The sequence below is a fragment of the Malus domestica genome, chromosome 04 (genome assembly GCF_042453785.1).
Source record: "Malus domestica chromosome 04, GDT2T_hap1".
NCBI classification, from domain to species: Eukaryota; Viridiplantae; Streptophyta; class Magnoliopsida; order Rosales; family Rosaceae; genus Malus; species Malus domestica.
Genome location: NC_091664.1, coordinates 1,249 through 28,675, shown reverse-complemented (window position 1 = coordinate 28,675; position 27,427 = coordinate 1,249). Strand labels below are relative to the sequence as shown.

At 35.8% G+C, this 27,427-nt stretch overlaps 2 protein-coding genes and 2 long non-coding RNA genes across 5 annotated transcripts; 2 read left to right on the top strand and 2 right to left on the bottom strand.

Moving 5' to 3' along the window:
• Positions 1–5,539: 5,539 nt before the first annotated feature.
• On the bottom strand, positions 5,540–7,916 carry LOC139195215 (uncharacterized). Of its 2 annotated transcripts, none has more exons than XR_011579856.1 (4): positions 7,510–7,916; positions 6,387–6,465; positions 6,215–6,297; positions 5,540–5,755 (listed from the first exon to the last, which is right to left on the bottom strand). It is a non-coding gene; the product is annotated as an uncharacterized lncRNA (long non-coding RNA). The 2 variants fall into 2 exon arrangements; XR_011579855.1 differs by having other exon boundaries at positions 5,540–5,745; positions 7,510–7,912.
• Positions 7,917–10,225: 2,309 nt separating this feature from the next.
• LOC139195216 (uncharacterized) lies at positions 10,226–10,600 on the top strand. The gene is made up of 2 exons (XR_011579857.1): positions 10,226–10,378; positions 10,525–10,600. It is a non-coding gene; the product is annotated as an uncharacterized lncRNA (long non-coding RNA).
• A 5,059-nt stretch (positions 10,601–15,659) lies between these two features.
• LOC103443420 (protein ECERIFERUM 26-like) lies at positions 15,660–18,941 on the top strand. Its single transcript, XM_008382256.4, has 2 exons — positions 15,660–16,165; positions 17,886–18,941. Exons 1-2 carry the CDS (start codon positions 15,740–15,742, stop codon positions 18,765–18,767), a joined length of 1,308 nt encoding a protein of 435 aa, XP_008380478.2. The 5' UTR covers positions 15,660–15,739; the 3' UTR covers positions 18,768–18,941.
• A 3,555-nt stretch (positions 18,942–22,496) lies between these two features.
• On the bottom strand, positions 22,497–24,254 carry LOC103443421 (chaperone protein dnaJ 20, chloroplastic-like). The gene is made up of 2 exons (XM_008382257.4): positions 23,532–24,254; positions 22,497–22,931 (listed from the first exon to the last, which is right to left on the bottom strand). The coding sequence occupies exons 1-2, from the start codon at positions 24,006–24,008 to the stop codon at positions 22,773–22,775; spliced, it is 636 nt and encodes a 211-aa protein (XP_008380479.1). The 5' UTR covers positions 24,009–24,254; the 3' UTR covers positions 22,497–22,772.
• Between the last annotated feature and the right edge of the window lie 3,173 nt (positions 24,255–27,427).

Here is a 27,427-nt window from a genome sequence, read left to right as displayed (position 1 = left end):
ATTCCCGCTCACTAGCACTTTCTTATAATTAGGCACTTTTTGGTTTAAATTTATTCACATTTTCCACATCACTACACTTTTTTGTTTAAATTTATAGACATTTCGGGTCGGGGTGTGTCATTAATCTTATTGTTTTTTCCATAAAAAAAAATCTCTCCAATTGCCAACGCATAGAAAACCCTGTTCCAGGGTGATAATCTCTAAAGGAGACGTCAAAAGATAAATGTCAAATGTTAATTTGATGGATGATGTGGCAATGTCAGATTTTCTCTTTTTCTAACCGATATGTTTTTTTGTTATAAATGATATTTGTAGGCATTGGCTAAGCTACGTGAGGGCGAGGAGTGGCGGCCACCCCTCCCCTCGCAGGAAAACACGCCTAGGAGCGCTGGTTCGGCCGCTCCACTCTCGTCGGAATTCATGGCACCTGTAAAAATTGGTTTTGGCCGGTGCACTATCTTGGTCGAATTTGTAGAGGAATGGCAGTGGAGATTAATAGAGGTCCGGAAGAGAGTCGAAGAAGGATTACGGTGGGGACGACGAATGAGGGGGTGGGAGTGGGATCGACGGGGAATGAGATGCGGTTGTGATGGACGAAGGAGAGGTTGATGGAGGAGGTGTGGGGATGAGATTGACGAAAAGCGGTTAGGGGTGCCGGGTCTAGGAAAAAAGCAAGGAAGAAGATGGGTGTTTGGATGTGATGTGGGTTGAAGATAAAGTTGGGTGTTTGGTTAACAAGATAACAAGCATTCGGGAAGAGTTTTAAATGACAGGTGTTTTAAAGTTGGGTGTTTGCTTAACAAGATAACAAGTATTTGTGGTTTTATTTTTTATTCTTGTATGTATTTTTATTTTCTCTTTTAAGACTCCCACCGTATTTATCTTAAAGTCTCACATTATTTATAAATATTGTATTACTTTTAAAAACAATGTCAATATTGTTTCATGCTTATTTTATGATAATTTAAATCTATCTAGGCTCCCACCTAGATCTCGCTTAGGCACCTAGCTGCTAGGTCTCAGTCCGCTGTTTGATTAGTACCTAACATTTTTTAGGATCTAATCCTAGCCAATTTAAGTTTCTTGCATTGGCTTAGATATTATTGCTTACAACCGCTTGGGTGGACAGATTATTTTCTGCTATGAATATTGAGTCAAAACTTTGCACTATCCAATGTGAAAGTAACCGCTTCGATTGAACCTTGCACTCTTTTGAACTTCGCCCCTCACCTCGGCAAATCCTGGCTTCGCCACTGTTTGTAGGACCCTTTTAAAAAAATTAATTAAAATAAATATTCAAGATCTATAATTAGTGCATTAATGAGACTCACACAATAAAATAATTAAAAATTATTTGACATCACATTTTCTCATATGTCAAATTTGGCATATAAAAACTTATGTCAATCCACATAAGATTGACATATCGGTTGGAACTTGCTCTTACCTTCAAATTTAATTACATGACATTCCACTTAAAATTTGATATCTCATTTGAGGATGGTCTTAGATATCTAGCCTTTTCTCCTTGTTATGGTTGTTCTTCTTCGTTTCTTTAATGAAAGTCTTCTGTCCAAAAAAAAAAAAAGCAAACATTGTCCAAAAAAAAAAAGAAAAAAAAAAAGCAAACGGATCTGACTTCAAAACGTTAATGACTGCATGCATACAGTTGAAGGAGGGCCCTCACTTCCTTACCTTTCTAATTTCCTTCTGCTTGTTTATATCTCATTTGCTCGTTCTAATTGAATGGAAATTCAGAATTCCAATAAACAAATTAATGTCAAACTAAAATTTTTGTTTTAACAAACGATAGCGTTAGTAAGTTAAATTATTAATAATTAGGTAGGAGGGAGATCGGTGACAAATGATATGCACCAAGGTGCATAAGAAGTACCAAGGTGCATAGGAATCATTGTTTTCCGATACTACAATGAAACACCATCTGTGTCAAACTTCAACTTCAAAAATAAAATCGTTTTAGTTGTGACAATAGACTTCTAGCTTAATATTATTAAAGTTACACTATCTCTATTCGCTCACGTGTCCTGTGTTTGACATTATGAAAGAGAAACTTATATAAAATGAGTTATAACTACGACATGGTGTCGAAATAGAGTAAAATTGTTTGCAAAGAATAGCCACACAAAGATGATATAACCATCCACATCATTTGGTTTATAAATTTGATCACCCTAGCAATACCTTATAAAGAGAGTTTTTTTTTTTTTTGGACAAATGATAGGTAACTTTACATTAAGGGTAATGCTAGATAGACCAAATTTGCAAACCAAATGATGTCTTACCAATAGAAAATAAGCACGTTACAATAGATAAGTAATAATTAATCCAATCATCAACAACCACACCATTTGGTTTACAAAATTTAGTTTAAAATTTTGGTCTCCTTAGATTTCCCTTATATTAAACTATGGAAAATGGGGATTCAAACATGGGATCTCGAATGCAAGGGCAAATGCTCTTAACCAACTAAGCTACAAGCAACTTGCATGCTTACAAAGAGAGTTCAAATTCATATATATCGTTATGAGTAATGCTAGGTTGACCAACTTTTTAGACCAAATTTACAAATTATATGATGTGTCACCAATAAAGAATAAACATGTTAATCAACATTTAAATTCTAATTCAATCATCAACAACCATGTTCTGTAGTTTACAAAATTTAGTTTAAGAAGTTAGTCTTCCTAGCATTATCATATTGTAGTCGTGAGAGCTACCTTAATGAATGAATAGCTATTCAATAATTAAATAAAAATAAATATATGCGATATAAACTACTGAAAATGAGAGTTTCCCCCTTAAAACTTATTTTCTCTCACTTAAAACCCATACTCTTTATTTTTTTCAGACATAAACCCCATTTACTAGAGTCCAACTAAGCAAATTTCCTTACAAGCTTGGTATGTCAGTTTTTATAATTCTCGTGTTCCTAAAATACCCTCATAGAGTGTAACATGGGTTAGGTTTGACTTATAATTAATAATAAATTTTTTATTTTATTATTTTCAATGCAATTAAATGTCAATTAACCTATTATTTGATTGGGCCTTTTTTCTCAATTTTTTTTACCAAAAATTGTTTTATCATGAAACTAGCTTACCTTATTAGCATGCAATGTATAATATAAAAAAAAAATATTATGGTGTTTTACGTTGAGACATGGACAAAAATAATTTCTGTCCAAAAAATTAAACAAAATAATGGTTGTATTTTTTTTCTTTCCATAGAAAATAATTTACCTATCTATATGTTAGTACCCACTTAGAATAGAAATTCTGTAAAAATAATTTACCTGCCCCATAGATGTGATATTGTAAAGAAAAAATGTATATGATTACTTTGGATATTATAAGTAATAATATGACAGTATTATTTGTATAGGTAAATTAATAAGTAGATTGGTAAATTAGTATGTACTAAAAAAATGCAAATAAATTAGCTTGTAACAAAAGAATGTATGTAAATTAGTGATTTTTTTTTAAATATAGGTAAATAGTTTGTATCAAAAGAATGTAGGTCAATTAGTGAATTTTTAAAATATAGGTAAATAGTTTGTAATACGTGGTTTTAAAACAGAAGCTCAATTGCTCATTGATAGTATAATTGAAGGTGAGTAATAATAATATTTATTGACATATTTAGGTCATTGTGGCATATGTTGTAAATATTTTATAAGGATATGTCATTTATTTGCCAACATGGCAGACTATTTGAATTTTGAATTTTATTTGGATGTTTAATATGAGGTGGGTTTTTGTCTAGACAATATTAGTTACAAGGGTCTATATCTAAACAACCTTACAAACTATAATACATTTTGGTCAATAACATTAAATTATGACAACCCAGATCCTCTACGGATCACAAAAAACTGAGCCTAAGGATCAAATGATCCGGGCCGTTGAAATTTGATCTAATGACTACAATTATTATAACTTTTAGAGGGACTCCCTATTTGAAGCCGTTTGATCAAATTTCAATGGCCCATATCATTTGATCCTTAGGCTCAGTTTTTGGGGATTCGGAAAGGATCTGGGTTCAAAGTCTTTAAACATTATGTTAATTAGGCAACACTTGGGTTTCCCCTGCATTTCAGAACAATGATTAAAACAATTTTATTTTATGTTTCTAATATTTGTCACAACTCACATGTTACTGAGTCAGATTGGCAAACATGTTCATTTGAGTAACAGAGTCTAAGAAGAAATAAATATATAATCTAACAAAACGTTGCGAGTTATGTACATTATATATATCTTGCCTGGAACTATGATTGTCACGGACAGGGATACATCTTTGCAATTTCTATTTTAATCATCCATCTGGTCAGCAAGGTGTTTGCTTTTTTTTTTTTTCTTGTTTTTATTTTGGATTTTGGAGAAAATCAGAATCAAGAATGTTTCAGGAAAAAAATATAGAAAGAAAATGAAATGAGAAGGTCAGAGGCAGGAATGAAGCTTATATATATTTGTGGAGCGGATTGGAGTGTGCGTTAAAGGGTGATACCCTTTAAAAAGAAACATCTAGGGTGAGGAAACAGAGAGATTCTGGAATAGAATTTGTTTTGGGAATCAACAGGCTCAAATTTCCTGGATTTTCGGGGGGAATGTCTTTTGTCGTTTTTTCTTTTTTTCTTTGTGATTTGGGCTTTTATCATGTACAATCTTCCTTTCTTTTCCGTTTTCTCATTCCCTATTTGCTTGTCTTGATCTCTTCATCCTCCTTTCTTTGTCCCCTGAAGTTTGGATTGCTAATTTTTTTTTTTTATATGGTAGGATATGATTGATAACTGGGAGACTGGAGGGTATGGATAATTGTCATCTGTATTCTGTTTTGGACACCGCGTAGGAAGTTAGCTATGAACCAAAGAAGTTTCCTTGTATTGCTTCTCGTTTATCTTGGTGATAACGGCTATTTGATGATCAGTCTTTTATTGTTGGTTTGTATTTAAAATGTTCTAATTTTCTTTTTTGGTTGTTTTTCCTGTTTTGCTTGTCTTGAACTTTGGTTTCGGATTGCCTTTGCATATCTTATTTCTGCACCATCTTATAAGCCTGAAGTTCTTACACTACTAGAAATTTCGGCTTTACCGACAAAATTTGTTTGTCGGCAAAAGTCAAAATTTGTCGGCAAAGGGTCTTTTCCGACGAAAATTTTCGTCGGCCATTTTGTCACGCAAAGCATGTCGTGCAAGAACTTTCCTGACGAATTTTGGTATTTCGTCGGCTAAGGTTCAACTTTTCCCGACAAACTCCTTTTTGTCGGCATTTACATCTTCCCCGACAAATATTTTCATCGATAGAGGCCTTTTAAGCCAACAAATAATACTTTTCAGCCAACAAAATGTGTTTGTCGCCATGGATATTTCGTCGGCAAAGTCTTCTATCTCCCGACAAAATTAGTTTCGTCAGGAAGACAATTAATTTATAAAAAAATAATAATAAATGCTTTAATGCTTAGCAACTACATATGCACATCAAAATACAATACACAAAAATCAAAATACAGTACACAAAAATTGTTAAGAAATAATACTTTATTGATTGATAAATTTGGAACGTACATCTAGAGTACTTATACAAAAGCATGTCACATAATAAAATTATCCTACTGTCATTCCTCAAAATTGGCTGCCATGTAGCATCACAACACATCTTGCATCTTGCCCCTATATACTCAAAACCATCTAGCACTAGCACCTGCACAATCACAACCATCTTGCACCTGCAGCATACTTGAGAGCAAAGAACATGTAACAATATACCCAATAGGGAAGATTAATACCTATATCACATATGACACAACTTCCTAGCCAACAAACACATTGCCAATATACTTAGAAAAGTAATGTCTACAATTAATAATATCTTTGAAGTGTATAATTTGAAGATCATTTCAAGTTACTAGTCATCAATTACCCAGATGAATCTTCACTTATTCCATCAAAACCTTATAAATCCTTTCATGCAGCTGTAACTCATATTGACAATCCTAAATGTGAACCATCCACTCTATTTAAAATTCAAAATGTATATGGCTTAGCTATTCGTGATGAAGTTAAATAAAGATAAATTTATTGAATGACTACATGGTGAATAAAGGCTTTCAGCACATAGTAGTTCTTACAACATGATCCAAACCGACACATACAATTGTGCAATAGCATTTAAGGGTTCAGGGATTTGAAATTAACCTTGATTGGTGAATGCATTCTTTGTCCATGATAACATGCCTTTCCCTCTACTACTACAAGTGAGTATGTCACAAGCTGCCAATCTATGAATTTTTGTCAATGAAGAGAAATAAAACTTGCAAACTTTCAAAGAAACACTTTCAAGTCTAACTAAGTTTGTAAGGAAACTTACATCCTTAGATTCATTCTGGAACTTTAGTATTGACAATTGTATGAAAAATTTGCTACTTCATTCTCTTCATAAGCAGTTCCTACAAAACCACCTTTAGTAAATAATGCCTCACCAACAAACCAAAAGGTATCTATGTTGCATAAAGAAATAATTCATATTCGAATAGAATTAAACTAATCAAAAGTTTCAAGGAAGAAAACTAATCACAGAATTTCAGCCACATGAACACACGTTACAAAAAAAAAAATGATTAAAGTATGTATAAGCATGGATACTCAGTCATCTATTAAATCACGAGCAAACAAAAGGTTTGCAATTAGGTACAAACAAACCCATTTCACCAAAATGCCAAAACAATACTAAACCACAATTTTTAAATTGATAATAAAATCACAACCTTACCTTTGTTCACTTTTGAATAGGCATGACATTACAGCCTGCTCAAATTGGTTAAGAATTCAAAAACCAGAAAGGGAGCATTCCCAGTTTTAAATCAAATGGCCAGCCCAAACAAGAACACAAACTACAACATACTTTAAAATAAGAATTAACCATCACAAGGCACTTGTAAATGTAAGAAGTTGTTGTTGTTATCAAGTATATGGTTGTCATTACTCACACCACCCCCATCAATGCAATTTCATTGCTCTTAACATTTTGGGACCATTTTTCTTGAGAATTCAGTTTCAATGTCAAGCTTGGAATTAAAAATAAATAAATAAATAACTGTTTATTATATTGAAATAGTAAAATATACAGAAAATGACAATCTCACAAGTAGTCAAGTACCATGACCGAATTTCAATTGATTAAACAGAGGAATTGAATATTATATTGCAAAGACTCACAATCAATTTTAACTATAAAACTATTACTGTAGATTGATTGAAGTTTCCCAGAAATTGAAGTTAAAAGCAATTTCCAGAACATGGATTAAGCATCCTCAATCCCAGGAAACCCAGAAAGAGAAACTACAAACCCTAACTAAGGATCCTCAATCAAATCATTGCCTAAAACCCCTCAAAATTACAGTGGAAAAGCAATCTAAGGAAGGAGCCATAAAATTGAGATTAAATAGAGAGCTGAGGGGAAAAAATAGAATAGATAGGCTTGAAAACATTACCCAAATGTTTAAGATAAACGAAATGCAGAGAAACACTCTGTATTGGAGATTTCGAAGCTAGAATAGAAGGGTCCCTTCAACAGCAACGGCAGCAGCAACGGAGAGTAGATAAAGCCACGGCGACGGCGAGAAAAAAAAACAATGTCGACGGAAAGCCAAGAGCGGCGCCTTGTGAGAGAGAGAGAGAAGAGGGGACGGTTATCCACAAATAATAGGGTTTGTTAAACATTGTATCCAAATTTAAGGGGAAAATTCTTTTGAAGAAAAAATTAAGCGGGGTAATCGAAAAGACAAAACATAAAGGGGCGGGAAGGAATTAATAATTTGCGCCCTTGACGAACCGGCATGTTTTCGCCGACCTTTAGTTTATTCGTCGGCTTGAATGTTCTCTGCCAACAACATTTTGGTAGGCGTAGGTCTAGAAGTTTGGAGCCTACAAATTAAAATATTCGTCGGGGGAAAATTTTTGTGCCGACAAAAATTTGTTTTGTCGGCTTTATATTTGTCGGCAAAATGTTATTTTCTAGTAGTGTTACTTTGTACTTGACTGTCTGTCTTGCTAGTATTCTCTTCTCCTACTTAAGTTCTGAAATTTTATTTGTGAGGAAACAATCTTATGGTGGTTTCTCACGTTGCAATGACTTGGTGGGTGGTGGTTGTTGGCATAGTACAATTTTGCGCTTCCGATGCAGTAGTGACACTGCTTTGTACATGTCATTTAATTGTAATTTCTATTACCTAAAAGATGTTTTTTTTTAACTTTCCCCTTCCGGTTATGTATAAAATAAGGTTGGTTTTTGTTTTTTTCAAGCGAGTGATGGTAGGTTTATTTCACTTTTCGTGTACTATTCACAGAATGTATTATTTCTTCAAAAACTATGTATTTGATAGTTTAAGTGCCAAAACTATTTGAAAACAGTGAACATTTGTTATCCTTTGTTCTTTTCTGGTTTTTGGGATCTTTTGAAAAGGAAAGCAAGGATATTTATCAGTATGGGGTACGTTTGGACGGTGGACATATCAGTAGACATCAGTAGTATATTGTCCAAAGACTGAAAGAATTCACTCAGGTTTAGATTTGGTTGTTTTCTGTGGCATTTCTCGCAAGTCAGTCCTTATTATCTCTTTAATCAGTATGGATTCCCTGAAGCCTCTTTATTTATTTATATCTATTAAATCAGTAGATATGTTTACCTTGATTATATATCCTTACCAGTTATTCTTTTATAACTTGTCAATAATTACAGGAGAAGCACAGAGAAAAGAAGCATAAAAAGGAAAAGAAGGACAAAGAGAAGAGAGAGAGTAAAGATAAAAGTGAAGGAAAGCATCGGGAAAAGAAAGACAAGAAGAAGGATAAGGAGAAAGATAGGGACCCGAAAGATAAATGGCATTGTTGAAGCTCCGTCATTGGCTGTCTCCACTGCAAAGCCAACATCTACAGCAACACAGGTTGTTCCTGTTGCTGAAGCATGCATGAGACCACCCCATCCGGATTCCAGATATCTAAGTCATGTTTATTTGGTTCCGAAGTTGGACTGCCTGATCATGACGATCAAGATTGGTTGTTTGGGTGCAGTGATGCCCAATCAAAGAAACCCAAGGTGGAATCTTCAGGATTTGAGTAGACACCTGAGGTATGGTCAGAGGTTCTGTGGATAGAGTCCGCTGACGTTCATGCCCTGCCGTATGTCATTCCATATTGAACAACTCAAATGGGCACACTTCACCTCGTAACTGTGGTGTGGGCAAACCCTTGATAGGACCACACTAGAGCAAAAGCTACAAAGGCGTCCGGGCACCTTCGACAGTTTTTGAGTTTTTAAGCTGCATTCATGTGATCAGCACTGTTGCAGTGATCATGACTCAACACGTCCCAAACACGAATGTCGTCACACGTCACGGGGACACACTCAACACGTAATGGCATACTCGGGGACGGGCTCGCTATTTGGATTCAACGGGTGGTTTTCCCCAACGGCTAATTCATTCAAAACGGAAAGTTTCATAAACGCGACCAAGTGAAATGGTTTGCGTACAAAAGGGAGGGAGAGATATATAAGGCTTGTGCATTTTTTGTTGTCATTTGGTTAGGAGTTAAGAAGCTCATCCTAATTGAGCATTTGAGAAAACTAGATGTGGTATATTTGGAACTCCACCTCAATTTTGATTTGTAACATAGAGCAGCTCCTATTTACATAAATTAAGATAGGAGGAAAGGGGAAAGTAGTTGCATAATTCGTTTGGCCTCTCATTATTGTTCTTCCCCATTCAGTGTTTCCATATTTGTATTGGTTTCATGTTTTTGGTGGAGGGTGGAGGGAAGGGATCCTCCACCTGAGCCTCATGACCACACACTCTAGACTCTTGAAATTTGATCCAACGGCTAAAATTATTATAACTTTTAATGGGGCTTCCTATTTGTAGTCATTTGATCAAATTTCAATAGCCTGGATTTATGGGTCATGAGGCTCAGATGGAAGGGATCCAGAGAGGATCCCTTTCCGAGGGTGGAGACTTGGATTAATAAGTCACATAGGACCCGTTTGTTTGACCGGATTAGGGGGGACTGGATTGGACTAGATTGTAGTCCCTTGTTTGTTCTGCACCAGGATTAGGTTTAATGGGATTAAATGGGACTCGCTCGGATTAATGGGTTCGCTAGGAGTTCTTAGCCGAGAACCCCAAATTCGGCCGGACTCGCAAGACCTTCCGCGAGAGAAAACCTCGCTCATCCTGCGAGAGAGAGAGTTGTCGCCATCGCTCCCTGCTTGCCTTGCTCCCTCATCCTCGTCCTCTTCACCCTCATCTCTGCGTCTTGCTTGCCTTCATCTGCATCTTGCTCGCCCTTATCTGCTCCTCTTGCCTGGTAAACTTCGAATCTTTGATTTATTTCTTCAATTTGTTTTGCAGATCGTGATATTACTAAGCTTTATTTGATTTAATTGTTTTGGGTTTGAGAAATTTTCAATAATATACCTCTGTAGTTGAACAAATTAGAGTTTTGATTTTTAGGGTCAAATTGCAGATCCTGCTCGCCCTGCTCCTCCACCTTCTTCTCAGGCGACCTCTCAGGAACACTCCAACCAAATCGCCCCTCCTCCTCCCCTGTTCGATCCCAGTCAAAGTAACCCTCTCTCTCTCTGTCTCTCACTCTTACTCTGGTTCTTTTGAATTTACAGTAATGTGTGTGTGTGTGTATGTATGCAGTGTGTGTGTGTATGTATGTATGCAGTGTGTGTGTGTGTGTGTGTGTGTGTGTATGTATGTATGTAGTGTGTGTGTGTGTGTGTGTATGCAATGTGTGTGTGTGTGTATGCAATGTGTGTGTGTGTGTGTGTATGCAGTGTGTGTGTGTGTGTATGCAATGTGTGTGTGTGTGTGTGTTTGTATGCAGTGTGTGTGTGTGTATGTATGTAGTGTGTGTGTGTGTGCAATGTGTGTGTGTGTATGCAATGTGTGTGTGTGTGTATGTATGCAGTGTGTGTGTGTGTGTATGTATGTAGTGTGTGTGTGTGTGTGCAATGTGTGTGTGTGTGTATGCAATGTGTGTGTGTGTATGTATGCAGTGTGTGTGTGTGTGTATGTATGTAGTGTGTGTATGCAGTGTGTGTGTATGCAGTGTGTGTGTGTGCAGTGTGTGTGTGTGTATGTATGTATGCAGTGTGTGTGTGTGTGTGTGTGTGTATGCAGTGTGTGTGTGTGTGTGTGTGTATGCAGTATGTATGCAGTGTGTGTGTGTGTGCAGTGTGTGTGTGTGTGTGTGTGTATGCTGTGTGTGTGTGTGTATGTATGTATGTATGTATGCAGTGTGTGTGTGTGTGTGCAGTGTGTGTGTATGTATGCAGTGTGTGTGTGTGTGTGCAGTGTGTGTGTGTGTGTGTGTGCAGTGTGTGTGTATGTATGCAGTGTGTGTGTGTGTGTGCAGTGTGTGTGTGTGTGTGTATGTATGCAGTGTGTGTGTGTGTGTGTGCAGTGTGCAGTGTGCAGTGTGTGTGTGTGTGCAGTGTGCAGTGTGTGTGCAGTGTGTGTGTGTGTGCAGTGTGTGTGTGTATGCAGTGTGTGTGTGTATGTATGTATGCAGTATGTATGCAGTGTGTGTATGTATGCAGTGTGCAGTGTGTGTGCAGTGTGCAGTGTGTGTGCAGTGTGTGTGTGTGTGCAGTGTGTGTGTGAGTGTGTATGCAGTGTGTGTGTGTGTGTATGTATGCAGTGTGTGTGTGTGTGTGTATGTATGCAGTGTGTGTGTGTGCAGTGTGTGTGTGTGTGTGCAGTGTGTGTGTGTGTGTGTGCGTGTATGCAGTATGTATGCAGTGTGTGTATGTATGCAGTGTGTGTGTGTGCAGTGTGTGTGTAAGTATGTATGCAGTGTGTGTGTGTGTGTGTGTATGTATGCAGTATGTATGCAGTGTGTGTATGTAGGCAGTGTGTGTGTGTGCAGTGTGTGTGTGTGTGCAATGTGTGTGTGAGTATGTATGCAGTGTGTGTGTGTGTGTGTGAGTATAAAAACAGAGTGTGTGTGTGAGGGTAAGAGTGTGTTGCACTCTGTCCCCGTGTGTGTGTGTGTGTGACTGTGTGCAGTGTGTGAGTGTGAGTGTAAGTGTGAGTGTGAGTGTGTGTGAGTGTGAGTGTAAGTGTGAGTGTGAGTGTGTGTGAGTGTGAGTGTGTGTGCAGTGTGTGTGTGTATGCAGTGTGTGTGTGTGCAGTGTGTATGTGTGTGTGCAGTGTGTGTGTGTGTGAGTATGTATGCAGTGTGTGTGTGTGTGTGTGTGTGTGAGTATAAAAACAGAGTGTGTGTGTGAGGGTAAGAGTGTGTTGCACTCTGTCCCCGTGTGTGTGTGTGTGTGTGTGTGACTGTGTGCAGTGTGTGAGTGTGAGTGTAAGTGTGAGTGTGAATGTGTGTGAGTGTGAGTGTGTGTGCAGTGTGTGTGTGTATGCAGTGTGTGTGTGTGTGCAGTGTGTGTGTGTATGTATGCAGTATGTATGCAGTGTGTGTATGTATGCAGTGTGCAGTGTGTGTGCAGTGTGTGTGTGTATGCAGTGTGTGTGTGAGTGTGTATGCAGTGTGTGTGTGTGTGTGTATGTATGCGGTATGTATGCAGTGTGTGTGTGTGTGTGCAGTGTGTGTGTGTGTGCAGTGTGTGTATGAGTATGTATGCAGTGTGTGTGTGCAGTGTATGTATGCAGTGTGTGTGTGTGCAGTGTGTGTATGAGTATGAGTATGTATGTATGCAGTGTGTGTATAAGTATGAGTATGTATGCAGTGTGTGTGTGTGTGCAGTGTGTGTGTATGTATGTATGTTGTGTGTGTGTGTGTGCAGTGTGTGTGTATGTATGTATGCAGTGTGTGTGTGTGTGCAGGGCAATCAAACCGGAACTCAAGAAAGTGTTCGTCCAAAGGCTTTTAAGCGACAACGCAAGCGGATGAGGATTTTGGCTATTGTTAACATGGATGTATTTTATTAACGTTAACATGGATGTATTTTATTAATCATACAATCTTATGTTATGACTTATAACTTAGCTTTGCACTAGTATTTTGGCTTATGTTAACTAGCCATTTTGTAAATTATGGAGATCTATTTTGGCTAATGTTAACTAATGTTAACTAGGATTTTCTAAATTATGGAGATCTTATGTACTTGTATTTGTTGAAGTTGCATGTATTGGCCACTATTATTTTTCTTCTGTTGGGTGATAGAGTTTAAATCAAGCTACATTTGCAAATTAAACCCAATTCTATTAGCAGGTAATAGAAACAAAACAATTGTCAATTTTTTTTAAGATTCATAATATACATGGTAAAAATATGCTCCAATTAACCCATATCATGAGATTTGTAGCATTACTCTATTACACAATGGCAAAAATTTGTAGTCCTAATCTAAGCAAACACAAATCTGGTGAACAGTACTGTTTTTCTTATCCTGCTTCTTAGTCCGAGACTGCACCAAACGCTTCACTAAGTTAGTCCAGCTTAGTCCAGTCTAAGCCAGTCCAGCTTAGTCCCGGCAGCTAGTCCAGTCCGAGACAGTCCGGCGCAACAAACGCACCCATAATGAATTGGCCACCAGAATACAATGCTTTCATTTCACAAATAAATAAATTCAAAAAAGGTGCACTTGAATAAAGTGACCCTAATTAATTTCCTTAAATTCCCCGAAAAATCAGTGGAGCGGTGAGAAGCAATTAGGTGCCATGACTCATTACTGCGACGGAAGAGGGAGGAGGAGGCAGGAATGGGAGAAACATAAGGACAAAAAAAATCAGGGTCGGATTAATTTCAAATTTTTTTTTATTAAGGATTTTTTTTTAATTGAAGACGAGTCAGATCATGAGCCATATCATATGGTACAAATTATTGTATATTTAGGTGATAAAAATAACATGACCAATCATGCATATGCTTGTTTCCTATTCAACTGATTTTTTTATTTTTTTTATTAGACGTAATATTCGTCAATTTTCCTTAGAACTTGCAAGGCATTGGCAGTATATTTATATTTTATCTAATACCTCACTGAACTTATATAGTTGGCTAAGTTTCTCATGCTGTTAGATTTTCGAATTGTCCATCAAACTTTCTTCCATCTTAGTCAGGTGTTGTCTATGTGAAAAACTTCTAAGAGTAAACAAGTCATTTTGTCCCTCATTAAGAGTTATGGAAGGGAGGACAAGTAGAAATGGTTGCAGGTTTAGGCGTTAGTGAGGTAAAAAGAATGGAATAGGATTTTTTTCCCCTTTTTTTTTCCTTTAAATTTTCTCTCTTTCTATTTGAACGGTCATGGTTAAGCCACGTCAACATCTTATATTAATTTTTTTTTTATAGAAAGAGACAGACAAAATAAAGAATGTGAGAGCAGAGGATGGAAGGGAATGAAAGGAGGAGGGAAGAAAATTCTAGTCTAAAAAGAATATAGAGTTTCAGAATGTAAAGTAACGGTTGTAAATTAGTTCATGAGGCATTCCAAACAATAAGCCTAAAAAAAACACTAAATAATTATTAAACATGCTCCTAGTTTTTATTTATTTTTTTCTTTTATCTAAAATATTCATTGAGATTAATATAACTCACCATTTTAGTCATTGGCAATGAAAACTGATAGAAGTAGTTCCTATGTTTGTTGTATTGTAAATCATTTTGATCATTCTGCAAAAAAATTATCAATATTCTCGTCAAATTGTCATGTTAACAACTATGGGACAACCTTTTCAAGAGTAGTTTTATCAAAGCAACCCCTCTACTTAACAAGGATATTGTTAGAATTTTCATATAATGGACAAACTTAGGGACGACGTCTATCGATTTTCACTGTCAGAGACTAAAGTGAGGACTTATGTCAATCTTAAAGACCATTTTGGATAAAAAACCATTTTTCATTAAAAAAAAATTTGGATTTTACCTTGTAAACATCATATTATACTACAAATGTAAGATAGTAGACTTTAACGTGATTGCATTACGCTAACAACGTGTGAATTAAATAATACTGATCTTTTTTTCTTATTAAGAAAATATTCAAAATGGAACAAGTTCATTTTAGAACACTACTTGGCTATTCAATAGTAGCTCCTGCTTCTACTCAATTACAAATGAACACGTGTCTAAAATAATTGAAATTGTAAACACAGACTGGATACGTGTTTATCTACAATTGGATAGAAGCAAGAGCCACTACTTGCTGAACTTGTGGCAGCCAAGTAGTGTTCTTTTTGTACTGTGATATTAGAGGTTTGCGATCATAACTTAGAACAAGGACTTGATAATGGAATAAGAAGCATTACCCTTTAAATATAGCATTTTTATTACACGAAAAGGCAACTATTTTTGCTCTATTTCTAGGTTTGGGCCGATGAAATTTAATGAAGGCCGCTTAACTGTTCTTCTGTAGAGAATTTTTAGTGTTCCCGTCACACGAAGTGGTACATCACGTGTCCCTATATAAATGGTGAGTTATGTGTGTTAAAAGGCTAATAACTTAAAAATTAAAAATTTTCACCACTTGCATAAAAACATGTGGTGTATCATCCGTGTTCTCCTCACAACTAAAAATTTTCTCTTCTTCTGAACCAACCAATTGACATTTCATCTGCAATAGAGGTCAATTAACTTTCTCAACTGCTCATTTAACTTTCTCAACTACTCACCTTCACATATATATTTACAAACTACACCATAATCTTAGGCACCAACCTAAACACTCAAACACCCTCTCATTTCTCTACCACCATGGTCTTAGCCAGTCAAGAAAACTTGGTCTATGGCATCAAGCTTTCATCGGTCGGGCCAGCCAGGGTTACCGGTTCGGACGTGGTTCATAACCCGAGTGGCATGGACTTGGCTATGAAGCTTCACTACCTTAGAGGAGTTTACTTCTTTGATAGCCAGGCGGCTCAAGGCCTGACCACTAACCGCATAAAGGAAGCTATGTTCACATGGTTATGTGTCAGCTACCAGACATGCGGCCGGTTTCGGAGATCCGAATCCGGCCGGCCCTATCTGAAGTGTAACGATTGCGGTGCGAGGTATCTTGAAGCGCAGTGTGATAAAACCATCGATGAATGGCTAGGGATGGACTGCTCTCTTCAGAAGCTGCTTGCTTCTAACCAAATCATTGGCCCTGAACTATTCTTCTCTCCAGTTGTTCTCTTCCAGGTAAATTTTTTATTTATTTTTTAAATCAAAGAATATCCAGACCTTAAAAAGTTGGCAGTAATTTGTTACAAGTTGAGAAAAAAAGATACTTCCTTTTTTCTATATGATTATTGTGATTGAAGTATTTGAGAGCAGATTAGTTTTATTATTCGTGCTATTTTTAGCTTAACATCAAACTCGTTACAAATTTTGAGAAAAATAAAAGAAAAAAATTTCGGCCGTTTAACATGAAGGACAAGACATAATGAGTTATATCTTAACATTACAAATTTATATGAGTAATGCAATTCATACTATATTTTTATACCACATTTTTGTACAACCTTAGGTGGCATCTGATGTGGACAGCCACATCATTTGAAAAATTTGCAAAACCCAAGGAAATGAAGGAGAATGATTCCTCGTATACCACAATCATCATTTAATTAACTAGTTTTTCCTAATTATTAGTTTATTAAATAATGAACTAAATTTAAAAATCTAATTAATTCAAATGATGTGGCTGTCCACATCAAATGTCACATAATATGAAAATATGGTATAAAAACTTGGTATGAATAACAATACTCAATTTATATTAATCTTGCATGATAAAATCTAAAATCTCTTCTAACCAAGTAAAAAACCAAAAGACACGCTGGGCGAACTGGTCATGTTCCCAATCTAATAGTCATTAATATTGGGCATTAAATTTGATTGATTCGTTTAAGATGACTTGCCATACAATATGCATACTTTTTTTAAATTTTTTTTTTAATTTTTAACTCACACAATGAACAATTTAATTTAGTATCGAATTCATCATTCACGATATTCGAATCTAAAATCTCTCATTTCTGAATAAAGAATAATACTACTATACTCATGATATTCAAACCTAAAATATCTCATTTATGAATAAAGAATAATACTACTATGCTATAGTACTAAGTGATAATATGCATACTCTGAATAGCTAAAGGACCACCTAACTTTTGGTATTTTTAGGCATGTTCTAAAAGACGCAGATATTCCCAATCTAATGGTCATTAATATTGGGCATTAAATTTGATTGATTGGCTTAAGATGACTTGGCATACAACACTCTTAAAAGCTAAAGACGCTGATGTTCCCAATCTAATAGTCATTAAGATTGGGCATTAAATTTGATTGATTGGCTTAGGATGACTTAACATGCAACACTTTTAAAAGCTAAAGGACAAACCAACCTTTTGGTATTTCTACGCAAGGTTTGAAAGGACGCTAGTTAGACGGGATCTAGGCAAGTCAGTTTTATCATATATAGTATAAATAAGTATTTTTTATATTAAAAAAATACATAATTGTACTGAGATACATAAATTACAATAAAATAATATATAGATTATAAAGTATTAGAACATATTAAAAATACGAGGAACAAACTATAATGAGTGTATGATCAGTGATTCAACAAGTCTCTTATATTTTATTAAAAAAATAAAATGCAAAATGAAAGTTGTCGATTTTCTGTCTAGGTGAGAGTTGCGATCTAAGTAGATGCCTAAGCGGGTTTAAGCAGTCTAGGCAAGTGCTTAGGCAGGCTAGGCGGACACCTAAGCAAGTCTAGCCGTCTTTTCTTGATATTCAAACGCTTAGGGATTAATCGGGACAATAACCAACCTTCTAGAGTTTAAGCGGCGCTGGGTGGAAATTTTTAAAACAATATTTTTAGGTATAATTAATGCTTTATTTTCTGCAGGTTACTTATTTCAAATGTGGGGGAATGTCACTAGGCCTCAGCTGGTCTCATGTCCTCGGAGATGCATTTGCAGCATCAGATTTCATCAACGGCTTAGGGCAAGTCATGTCTGGTCTGGAGCCCAGCAGGCTACCAAATTATGCAAAACCGAACACAAATGTTCAACAAAAACTTGCAAAAAATCCATCACCCCCACCACTCTCCATCAGACACGTGGACTCGGTTGGTGACTATTGGATAAGTCCCAATAAATGCAAGATGGAAACATTCTCGTTCACTGTAACTGCCACGCAGCTAAACAACTTGCAAGTCAAGATATTAGGTCCAATTCAAAGTGACCAAATTCCAATTTTTGAACTTATTTGTGCCCTAATTTGGAAATGCGTAGCCACAGTTAGAGAAGGGCCACAACCAAAATTGGTGACAATTTGCAAAAATGACACAAATAATAGAACAGAAGGTAACAGTCAGACTATAAGCACAGTCGAGGCAGATTTTAGGGTTTCGGATATGGATCTGAAAGAACTAGCAAACTTGCTAGCCAAGCAAGCCGGCCAGAACGAGAAAACACGAATCGAAGAGGCCATAGAGAAAGAGAATGGAGTAGCTGATTTTGTTGTGTATGGAGCCAACTTGACGTTTGTGAACTGGGAAGATGTCGATTTTTATGGGTTGGAAGTGAAGGGACATAAGCCGGTTTGCGTGCATTATAACATACAAGGTGTTGGTGATGAAGGAGCTGTTTTGTTGCTGCCTGCTGGGGCTAAAGAGTTGGGTGATGGAGGAAGAGTGGTGACTGTTATTCTGCCAGAGAAAGAAGTGTTTGGGGTCAAATCTGAGTTGAGGAAAAATGATCTGCTGTTTGGTAATGAGCTTGAATGAGTTAGGGCATGGGTGGTAGTTAGGGTTTGGTGTGAAAATGATTGAACTCTAGGGCTTGCCATAGGGTTTGAATCAGAGTAGGCAACCGCTAAAAAAGTTGAGAAAATATGTAAGAAAAATAATTGAGCTCTAGGGCTCCCGTTGTTTATTTTCAATAAATCTTTATTTGGGCAATTTTTTTTATTCCGAACACTGTGGCATTGTGTTGTCATCTCACTTATATTGTAACGTGTGTTTTTATTTTTTATTAATATATTTTATAAGTGAAAAATATCAATCATGTCATTTACTTATAATATAATGTACAACGTAATAACTATTTCGAGATGATAATCTCTCACGTATTACTTTTTATTAAAGCTTTGAGACCATCATTAAATTATAACTGAGGAATAATGTGACATGAAAATTAATTATGTCCTACCTACCTTCTGAAGTATCTCAAGAGTCTTTTTAGATTAGCCACTGACGAGGGTCGAACTTACACTGTCATGCAAGAGCTCAATTCCACCATTGTGGTAAATGATCACTTGCCTAAAAGTACTTTGTTAATTTTATGCTTTGTGATCATCAACTGTACAACTTTACCAATCGAAAACCTAGACACAACCACACCTTCAAATTACAATTCCTGAGCCCTAGAGGACCCTCCTAATAAATAAATAGAATGAAAAGAAGACACACACTCTTCAGCATAAGCAAAAGCAGCTAGAGATGAGCAGCACTATTCTCTGTCGACGTCTCTACAACAGTGATGAATTTCCTGTTGACCTAGCAAGTTTGAATTTATAAAATGGGTACACGATGAGATTGATATGTGTGATGGTCCTAAGATATAGTTTGAGGAATAATTTATGCACACTTTTTTTACACGTAACACACCTCTCTTCATTGTAATTTTAAGATGAATAAATTGATTGAACCATAAGCAGTGTGACAACTATATGGTCCATTCATATTATCTACATTACATGAATCACCTAAATTTTATTTTAAAAAGTACGTAAAACTGAAATTGATTAAACTCGCTTTCAAATCCAATTAACTAGAGCCCTTTCTCTACTTTACAACCGTAAACCAAAAACAAACTAAACTAAGTAGTGATATGTTGAAATATCCCACATCGTCCATATCACTAAGAAAAGAAGAGTTCAAATATCCTAACTCCACTCCAACTAATACCGAGGTTTTTTGTGATAAAACCTCACACCTAACGGATTGTTGAAATTTGATCCAACGGCTACAATTATTGTAACTTTTAGAGGAGCCTCCTATTTGTAGCCGTTTGATCAAATTTCTACGGCTCGGATTATTTGATCCTTAGGCTCAGTTTTTAGGGATCCGGAGAGGGATCTAGGTTCTGGGTTCAAATGGAGAGGGTCTGGGTTCTTAGTTCAAATTCTGATGGCTTATATGTTGATGGTGGTATTAATATAAATAAAAGAGACAGAAAACATGCTTCCATCAATCAACCAAACAAAAAAAAAAAACATTAAAATATGCGATCGAATATATACCCACCTCGGTACACCCTTTAAATAATTCAATTTCTATCATTTTCTGAGTTATGAGAGAGGTCATTTTGCGGTTGGGTTCGAAAGGTCTAAAACCAAGGTCACTCACTGACAGTGATGAGGAGGATAGCAACCTGCATGGCCAAATAAGCCCTAAATATACGAAGAAATAAATTAGCTAGATTGTTCTTTTTATTATTCTGGACGAGTTGGAAATCAGCTTGAAACAAAAGACTCTCTCTCAATGGAGATTTGGATGAATACAATTAACGAGTCACTGCTCTAGTCTATCCACTACTTGTTTTTGAAAATTTGAGGTCAGAGGGCATTCTGATTTCCATCTAGGATGACCGTGGATCCCATCGTCACTGTGTTGTCCTGGGGATAGGGGGTCAGTTTACCGGAGAGTTAGCCATTTTCTAATCGCTTTGAGTGGGAAAGAAGTATATCATACTTTGCAGTTGATGACTTATTTTCTGGGGTCTCTCATCTTGTGCAAGTTTAGAGAGTAAGACTAATTTGGTAGACCAAACCTTATGTGTAGCTTGACTCACTTAATCTATTATCATTCTTAAAATCAAAAAATAAATACAAAGAGGACACTAAATATGTTATGAGCATATGTTTGATAAGCATTTAGTTTTTAGTTTTGTGCTTGAAATATGGAGAAATTACATGGTGCAAGAATGATGCACAAAGAGAAAACTAAATTTAAAAAAATAAAAAACTATCTCAAGTTTGTTTTGACTTTAAAATTTTCGCTTTTATTCTTGTATATTTCTTTCCTTCTTTCCAGCACATTTCTTCGCCTTTCCTTTCTTCTTTATAATTTATCTCATATATTAAGAATAAAAAGTGAAAATTGAAAATAAAAAACAAATTAGTATTTTGTTTGTTTGTTAAAGGGTGCGTTAAAGGGTGATACCCGTTGCACATGTAGAGAGATAGAGAGAAAAAAACGCCCACTAATTAAACCCAGGTTAGATTCTCTCCCTTGTGAGAGCCTTTCTCTCTGCTTGAGGGTTTTTCTCAGTTTTATCTGAGGGTTTAATTTCAATTCTGTGCAGATCGGGGGCCGCCGACCCTAGCTTCGGCTGGGCTTCCTTCCTTTGGGCCTTTCTCGGCTTGCTTTAGGTTTTTCTGTTTTGGGCCCATGCTGTTGGTTGGGTTTTGCTTGGTTGGTCCATTTTGTTTGTACATGTACTTCGAGTTTTAACAATAATGATAAAATAAATGGTAAAGTAAATAGTACCAGTATTGATTTTTTAGTGTAAAAATATAATTTTTTGTTAAAGTGATTTCGTTAAAATTCTCTATTTTATTTCGCAAGTTGTAAAGCAAATTGGCCAGTTGTAAAGTTAATCAAATTGGCAAGTTGCAGCTTTAAGGTTTATCCATACGGAATAGTACTTGCCTACTTTCTACTCAACAACTCTATGTGGCAATTCACAATAATTTCGTGTTTATAATTAAAACTAATTTTTTATACAGTACAGATTATTTATACAAAAATCAAGAGTTTTAAAAAGGGAGTTAACGAAAAGTCTGTGGTATTGTTCACTTTAACGAAAAATCACATTTTCACTAAAAAATCAAACATGATACTATTCACTTTACCCTTTATTTTGTCCTTATAGTTAAACAAAAAGTTTTCAAGCATTTTTCATTAGTTTTCCTTTTAAGAGATCATCTCGGCCACGAAGAGTTACCAGCAAGTACTGTTCATATACATATGCCTACTTGGTTATTGAAACTTAGAGCAATGATGCCCAAACTTTGGTCCAATAGAACCTTTAGTTCTTGAACTAAAAGATAATGGGAGACAAAATTTTTAAACCAAATTTACAACATCCACATCATTAAATTTATAAAATTTGGTTTTTCTAGCATTCCCCTTAATTAAAAGTTCATAAGTATTCCTTAAATTTGTTATAACGTGAAAGAATAGTCATTTTCGCTAACTCAGTTAGAACTTCCATCCAAAGTAAAGAGTTTAAAGAAACGAAAAGTGAATTGAAGTTCTGCCGCCACATTATTACAAGTCCAGGTACGAATACCCACGATTATTTTTTTGAGAGACCAAAACTCTAACTAAAATTGAAGGTCGATTCCTCCAATGTTCTCATCTTGTATCCGATGAGAAGACTTGTCCTCCACCTCATTGAATACAATTTCAATTGGGAATAATTCAAGCTCACATGGTACTGAGTCAGAGTTGGCAATAATGTTTAATCAAGCAACAAAGTCTAACAAAACCTTATGTACATTATATCTTGCCTCTAATTACGATTGTCACGGACAGGGATTACATCTTTGCAAATTTCTGTTTTAACCTTCCATCTGTTTAGCATATTGAAATACTTTCCTTGCTTGGCTAGGGTAAATATGGTAACTAAATGGAAGCTTGAGTTCCCTCTGTCAATGTCAACCATGACTAAGAAATTAGGGAAGATACATCTGCAGGCATACATAGAACACCGGAGGAGCTATTTTATAGTTGATCGGACGATCCTTCTCTTTGCCGGCGCATTCGAGCTCCCCATGACATATGTGCTTCTCTTGTAGCAGCATCCTTGTTCATGCTTCTTCTCTTCAACTCAGAAAGCTGACTTTGCCATCGATTCCTCCAGCTGCCGACATCCTCCTCTCCCTGAAATTGTAAACAATCGAAATTGAAATTTAATGCCATTCCGGAATAGGAAAACAATTGGCTAATAAAGAGCTAATCTTGGCCATTTCCCTTTGATATTATACTACCATATATGTTAATCTTCATGCCTCGATATATTTCTGGATTTCTCGGTTGTCTGAACCTTCGAAATACTTTAATCATCGAGGCATGAAGATTAACGTGTATGGAAGGTTCAGACAACTGAAACCAAAACTGTCATCGAAAAACAACTGTTATGAAATGAACGAGGCTGCCAAAGCACAAGACGAATTAAAATCCCTCAAAATCCCAATTGAATACACCCCTAGACACCGGAGATTTGATATAAAACAGAAAGCTAAGGATATAAAACCATGGCTTCTGAAACCAGAACTAATTCCAGCAAATACTTGCAATTACAGAGGCCGGTAAAACCCACCGAATCAAAGCTCAAAAAAAAACAAATACAGCACCAAGATTAGAAATTGAAAAAACCCCAATTAAGATTCAGAGATTTTCATAAAACCCATATCAATAATTTGGAGAAAGATCGAATTAAATTAACACCAAAATCATCAGAAGATTTAAAAAAAAAAAAACCTCATCGTATTGGCATCGTCTTGCAGAGAAGGCAAGGTGAAGACCCCTGGCCATGTCTTGATCATATAAAGCTCTCCTTCTCGAATCAGACAAGGTCTCGTAAGCCTCCTGAACCCGGATAAACTTCTCCGTATACTCCTCCACCAGACCCGGAGGCGACACGTCCGGATGGTACTTCCGGGCCAGCTGCTTATACGCCTGCTTGATTTCGGTCACGGATCCGGATTCGGGTATGCCCAGAAGCTCGTAGAAGGTGAGCTCCTTGTACTCCGCCACCCACCCATCGTTGATGGCGGCCTTCGCTTTGAGCCTGAGGGGCCCGGACAGGTTCCGGAAGGAGGAAACCGATTTGGGGAAGAGGAAGCTGGGTTTGGGGTCGGGTATGGGTATGTTGGTAGGGATGGTTGTGTGGGATGTTGGGATGTGGAAGCAGGAATCGCTTCCCGTTCCTGAGATTGCTAATCCATAGCTCTGCATCTGTCCTCTCTCTCCTCTCTCTCCTCAGCAATGTCTTTTGCTTTCTATCTTTTGTGTATTTATCTTGGATTTTGGAGAAGATCAGAATAAAGAATGTTCAGAAAAAAGTTGAAGGGAAATATATAATATTTGTGGAGTGGATTGGACATTATATTGGACTAATGTAATGTGTGTGTATATACATACCATGGGCTGTTGTTTCAATGGGTAATTTGGTAGTTTTGTTTTTGGGATGTGACATTTCGGTGCTCTAACGTCCTAATAAAAGAAATACAAGAGATAGATGTCCTAATAAAAGAAATACAAGAGATAGATACGTTTTTCTTATTCAGAGAACTTTTGTGATGAGACGGTTGATAGTAAAAATAAATATCTATGGATAAGAATTTTTTTTGTTTCGTCAATATCACGTTTTAGTCAACAACTTTAAAGTGGGTATCAGGTGAAAGTTTACGTTAAATTATGATATCCGTTACGTTAAAAATCACATGGGAGAGAAAAAGAGAAACAAATGAATTGTTGGAGTGAAAATATTTACTCATGTTGCTAGCTTACAACGTGTGTATCAGGTTTGGTCAACAATTTTAAAATAGGTGTTAGGTTGTAACTTGTGTTACAGGGTGATATTCGTTATATGCTAGAAATTACATGGAGAGAGGGAAATCAATTAATTTTTGGACATGAATGTATTTTTCCGTTTCGCTAGTTTACAAGGTGTGTATCACATTTTGGTAAAAAAAAATTAAAGTAAAATTAAAGTGGAAACTTACATTAAAGGGATAAAATATCAGTTACGCACAATTTTACATGGGGTAGAAAAAGAGAGAACAATAAATTTTTGGACAATTTTTTTTTTCCTAAAACCATAGTCAATTTGATTAACAAAAATGGCCAAATTACAATACTTGAAATATAACAACACCCCAAAGAGGAGGGTTCCAGCAACACTTAAAAATGAAACGATGAAAGCCATCCGAGACTCGGTCAAAAAAAAATAAACCAATATACTACAGATCAATCTCGACCGATTTGACTTCTTGGCAAGCAAGAACTGAAGGAATCAGCCTCTCAAAGCCGAGATGCACAACATCGCCAGCGTAAAGAGACAAATCTACATCAGATCAGGCAATAATTATTGAATAAAGTAAAAACCGAGCACATTCGTCATCTTACAAAATAAATCACAATTTATTTTAAATGGTTTCATTTTTAATTGCATCGATGTTTTTTACATAAAAGTTTTCCACTGATTGAAGTGATTAAGTGGGAGAAAGTATTGATACCATTAGTGATGGACTGCAGTCTATTTCAAACGTAGTTTCAAGCGGATTTTCAGATTTGGGCCCAAATTATTGGGTTCACTCCCAAACATGACTGATGCAATTCCACGTCAGGCCCACTCTAAAGTGGTCCGACATGAGGGAGCATGTTAAATAAAGTAAAGTTTCATGTTAGCGGTCTTATAAAACAAATCACAACTTATATCAAATTATTCCACTTCTAATTGCGTCGAGGCTTTTGCATAAACATCTCATCTCTATTGAATTATAGTAACCCCTAAAAAGTCACTCCTAAAAAACAAGGGAGATCCAAATCCTTGCAAGAGATGCAACGTGAGATAAATAGCACAAAACTAGAAGAGATTTTTCAGTTTGCAAATAACATGGTCTAATATACCAAATATCATACTACAAGTAGTTGGATATAGGAGAGATGCCCAAATTTATTATGCAGGTAGAAAAAAAATTTTAGTGTGTAGAAAACACGATCTGGTACATCAAATGTCTTAATACAAGTGACGAGATAGAAAAAAGAAGCCAAATGTATTCCGCAGACAGAAGTATGATTCCAGGGGGGAAACCATCCCCTCTGTCTGGAATCTATAAGGAAACGTTGCTTTGTGGCCTAGAGGGTTCTGGAGGTGTTTGCGCAGAGAGAGAAAGTATGCAAAGGTTTATACATATAATTATTTTTGCAAGGTTTGTATCTGTTATCCCAATAGATGTGTCATTTTATGAGTCACTAGCCTTTATGCACGTGTTCACGCACGTGTAAAAGATATTTTTTGAATCATGGCATGCTACGCGTGATTTGTACATTTTAAATATATTTATATGCATGCATTAATAAAAGAAAAGTCAAATATTTGAAGTAAATGAATAATTTTAGATCATGCTAAAAGAAATCCCTCATAAACTAATTAAATCAGCTGAATTCACATAATAAAATCAGTCTCTATATAATTTACATTAAGAATAGAGAATATATTATTTAATAAACAATTGATTGAATCACATTATTGTTAGCCCATTATGAGACTAAGTCTACCCTCTCCCCTTTAGTATAGATAATATCTTTTGTTTAAAAAATAATAATAATAATTTGACAATTAATTTAATCACATTATTATCCGTGTGTGAAATACTTTTTTATAACCAGCATTACACGTCTCTTAAGATGTTTCGAACGTGTTTAAAAATAAAGAAATTGAATCATATTATTACTAACATATTTTGAGGTACTAATTAAAAAACAAAACAAAACAAAGCTGCACCAAAAAAAAAATCCATTAAAATTACAAAATTACCCTTGTATTATTTTATGCATTCTTTTTTGCTGCTTTTGATTTTTTATTGGCTAAAAGGCATTTTGGCCATATTATTTTTTGTCGAAGCCGTGACCCCAAAGCGGGGCTCTGAAGATATACATTAAATCATATGAGTAGGACATTTTTGTGTGTGTGTGTGGTCTGATTATAAGCATTGGAGATAGAGTATTATATTGGAAATATTACAAAATAATATGTTCTTTACACGTGAGAAGTTACCGAAGCATTTTATTATTAAACCACATCATACATCATGTACTAAATGGTTACAATATTAATAATTTTAGACCATAAAATTATGAAGTAAACTTATTCTTATAAATAATGAGAAATGCCAAGGAAACTTTCTCAAGAAGGGACTATTCATGGATTTTTTGTCACTCACAATTTAACGTTAACTTTTGTGTCAACATTATAATATATTATACCAAAAACATAAGGTGACAAAAAGTCTATGGAAAGTCTCACTTTTGAGAGAGTCTCCTTAGTATTTCTCATAAATAATATATTTTAAGTATTGCTAGGTAGACTAAATTTGTAGAGTAAATTTGCAAACTAAACGATGTGTCAACAATAAGAAATAAACACATTAATCAACACGTAAGTAATAATCCAATCATCAACTTCTATATCATTTAGTTTACAAAATTTAATCTACACATTTAGTCTCGTTAGCATTACCCATACATTTTTTGTCACAACATAAATATAAAAAAAGGCAAACATGAACATTGGGATATTAGATCATCTCCAACCCTTGGGTTAAAACCTAAAATTTTTAACTCATAAAATTTAGGTTTGACCCAGAAAC